Below are 3,939 nucleotides of genomic sequence, written 5' to 3'. Positions count from 1 at the left end.
TCTACCACTTCAGCTGGAAGGCTATTCCATGCATCCACTACCCTCTCAGTAAAGTAATACTTCCTGATATTATTATTATTAAACCTTTGCTCCTCTAATTTAAGACTATGCCCTCTTGTTGTGGTAGTTTTTTTTCTTTTAAATATAGTCTCCTACACTGCATCAACTGCACCGCATCAAAGGGACGATGGACGGGGCCATGTACCGTCAAATCATGTGGGGGATCCTTCTTCCCTCAGCCAGGGCATTGAAAATGGGTCGTGGATGGGTATTCCAGCATGACAATGACCCAAAACATACAGCCAAAGCAAAGTAACACAGGAGTGGCAAAAGAATAAACACCTTAAGGTCCTGTAGAGGGAGCTGAAGGTTCGAGTTGTCAAACATCAGCCTTGAAACCTTAATGACTTGGAGAGGATCTGCAAAGACTAGTGGGACAAAATCCCTCCTGAGATGTATGCAAACCTGATGGCCAACTACAAGAAACGTCTGACCTCTGGGATTGCCAACAAGGGTTTTGCCACCAAGAAATAGGTCGAAGGCGTCAAATACTTATTTAGCTCATTGACATGCAAATCAATTTATAACTTTTTTGACGTGCGTTTTTCTGTTTGTTTGTTTTTTGGTTATTCTGTCTCTCACTGTTAAATTACTCCTACCATTAAAATTATAGACTGATCATTTCTTTGCCAGTGGGCAAACGTTCAAAATCAGCAGGGGATCAAATACTTTTTTCCCTCACAGTAAGTGAGCTATCTACTGAACAGATGAAAGAGGTAAATTAAGAAAAGCCCTTTATATGTCAAGACTACTAATGTGATCCAACACGCAAAACTATGTAACATCTACATAGAATAGAAATATAGACAGAACGTAAACCGCTCCTTAGAATGGCCGGATTAATACGTTAAAAGACAGCAAATGGTAAAGGGAAAGACGAGGTCAAGGAAGCCCAAAATACACAAGATCGATAAGAAAGCCAAGTCAGGGAAACCAGAGATCAGAATAAAGTAAAGAATACCTGGAATATCAATAACATGGACAAGAAAACGCACTCTCGGGAACCAGGAACGGAAACCATGACAGGGCAATGGACTAGGGAAATTCAGGGGTTTAAATATCCCTCCTCAGAGCACCTTCGTGTGACTTTTGGAGGCAGAGCTACAAATAACCGCGACCTCATGGTCGGCGCCATTTTGGATCCCGCGTGTGGAGGGGACGGATGCTAAACAACCTGTCAGCATGGTCGCACCGTGACATTATGTTAACTTTGCTGTTTCAGGTGCTTAGTAGATAAGTCCCTAATTTGCAATTCTTCTGAAAATGAATGGATACAAATTAATTTATTTAGATTCAAATTCGGACATAATTCGATTTGGAAGGAAACAAATTGCACATTTCTATGCATTACACATTAAACACACATTAAATGCGCATTGTAACACATGGCTTCTCATAATACATCTTTCTTTCTTTATGTCCAAAGCTCTGTAGGTTACTGAACATGTGATGGAGAACCGATCCTCAGTGTCTGTCTTCCTGGTGGTTGGTCTGTCTGATAATCTAGAACCCCAATTACTTCTTTTCTTGTTATTTCTGTCCATCTACCTCATCACGGTGGTCGGGAATATTGTCATTCTAACATTGATTTCCTTTGACCAGCGGCTGCACACCCCCATGTATTTCTTTTTAGCTAACCTTTCCATCATTGATATTATATTTTCCTCCGTAACCGTCCCCAAGCTTCTGTTCATCCTGGTCACTGCCCACAAGTCCATCTCCTTCTCTGGATGTCTAACCCAGCTCTCGTTCTTCCAATTTCTCATGGTTGTAGAGTGCTACCTTCTTGCAGTTATGGCATATGACCGATATGTGGCTATTTGTTACCCTCTCAATTATGCCCTCATCATGAGCAAAGCTGTCAGATTTGGGCTGGTGGCCACTTGCTGGATTTCTGGGATTCTTAACTCTGTGGTTCAAGCAGTTTCCATTTCTACCCTTGACTTCTGTGGCCCCAACATGGTTGATCATTTTTTCTGTGATGTTACCCCCTTATTTAAGCTGTCTTGTTCTGATACAAGAGTGGGTGAGACTTTGTTTATGATGGTGGTGATCTTTGCTGGAATGGGGCCACTTATTTTTATTCTTCTTACATACATTAAGATTATTTTTGCAATTACAAGGATTAGCTCCAGCCGAGGAAGAATTAAAACCTTCTCAACCTGTGCATCTCATTTCACGGTGGTGGCTTTCTATTATGGAAGTGGGATTTTCAGTTATATTTGGCCAACAACCACCTACGCCATGGACAAAGATGTCAAACTGGTGGCTGTGCTCTACACAATCATGACTCCCATGTTAAACCCCATCATTTACAGTCTGAGAAACAGAGAGGTCAAAGAAGTCCTGAAGAAAGTTCTAGGAGTAAAGGGAATAAAATAATATGCATAAAAGAAGAAATAAAATATGACCAACATATTTGACGCCCACAGCAAACCTCCTTTATCCTAAACACCAATTCACCCTCCTTTACTATCCACAATGGCACAAGACAGGGGTGTACTCTCTCCCCCATCCTTTTAGCACTCTCCCTGGAACCAATATTGCAAGCTATTCGATCTCACACTAATATCAAATTGTGGTCTGCAAACAAGTATATAAAATAGCTGCTTACATTGACAGTCTCCTATTGACAATAACTAACCCAACTATGTCTTTTTCCCCCACTGTTAAACATATTACAGACTTAAGCTGCAATGTTAGGCTACAAATTAAACATTAATAAGATAGAAGTCTTGCCAATAAACATATCACATCAAGAACTAGCTTACTTGAAAGCTACCTACCCATTCCATTTCAACAAAACTAGTATCTATTATTTAGGGATCCATCTCCCTGCAGATCTCACAAAAACCTAATCACTTAATTATACCTCGATGTTAGAAACAGGCCGTGCTGATTTAAACATCAGGCAAAACCTCTCTATCTCGTGGCTTGGCAGACTAGTGTCTATCAATGAATATGGTATGGTTATTGTGCAAACCATTCCAAGGGATGGCTCGAGTACAAAACAAACTATTAGTAAAGGTGGCTTTAGCCACAAGGAGAATGATAGCAGAGCAATGGGGGAACTCCAACGCACCCTCAGTGGAAGTGGCATTATGCAAAGTGGAATACACAATGTAGATGGATAAACTCTGTGCGTTAGTTCATGACTCCACAAAACAATTTCACAACACATGGGATCTGTGGTTGCAGGATTCAGGGCTTCTCCAGGAGACATTTTGATTGACACAACTGACTCATTAGGACTTTCTCTCATCAAGATATCAGACGCAAATTCCCAATGCTACAGAATTCTTCATCTTCTGTTCTAATTTTCTGCCTCTCCTCTTCTACCTTCACCCTCACTTTCATCTAATTCTACCCCTCCCCCCCCCCAAAGTTATTTCTCCCCCCCCCCCCCCCCCCGCCCCTCCCTCCCCCCGGACACCTAGCTCTACATTATTACTAATTTTGCAGTTCTTTCATACCGGTGTTACGCAATTACCAAGACAACATAGATATCTTCCAAAGATGAGTAAAGGAGAAGCACAAAACTGTGGTCTGAACCAAAAACGGCAAAAGGGAAGAATCTACATTTGGTAATTTAAAGCATTCAGTTCCCCCATAATAAAACCGAAACAGCGGGTATTTCACACCTCACCTGTGCAACTTGTTAAGCTACTGCCTCAATTGTAAGCAACCATTTTCCTGTAGGCTCTTGTGATATTTACCCTCATCTTTCTGAAGCGATGTACAATCCGTCTGTCTACATTTATTTTCATTAATTTATATTTTATATTATTTATCTTGATGCTTCCTATATATTGTATTCAATTTGCATCAAATCACCTGTATGCTTATTGTACCGCAATATTTTTTTTTTTTGTATTTTGT

At 40.6% G+C, this 3,939-nt stretch overlaps 1 protein-coding gene across 1 annotated transcript; it reads left to right on the top strand.

Annotated features, from left to right (window-relative positions):
• Positions 1-1,509: 1,509 nt before the first annotated feature.
• Positions 1,510-2,442, top strand: LOC134573732 (olfactory receptor 5V1-like). The gene has a single exon (XM_063433509.1). It carries the CDS (start codon positions 1,510-1,512, stop codon positions 2,440-2,442), a length of 933 nt encoding a protein of 310 aa, XP_063289579.1.
• The last annotated feature ends 1,497 nt before the right edge of the window (positions 2,443-3,939 follow it).

Source organism: Pelobates fuscus, chromosome 9 (genome assembly GCF_036172605.1).
Source record: "Pelobates fuscus isolate aPelFus1 chromosome 9, aPelFus1.pri, whole genome shotgun sequence".
Taxonomy (NCBI): Eukaryota; Metazoa; Chordata; class Amphibia; order Anura; family Pelobatidae; genus Pelobates; species Pelobates fuscus.
This window is presented reverse-complemented; position numbering and strand designations above follow the sequence as displayed.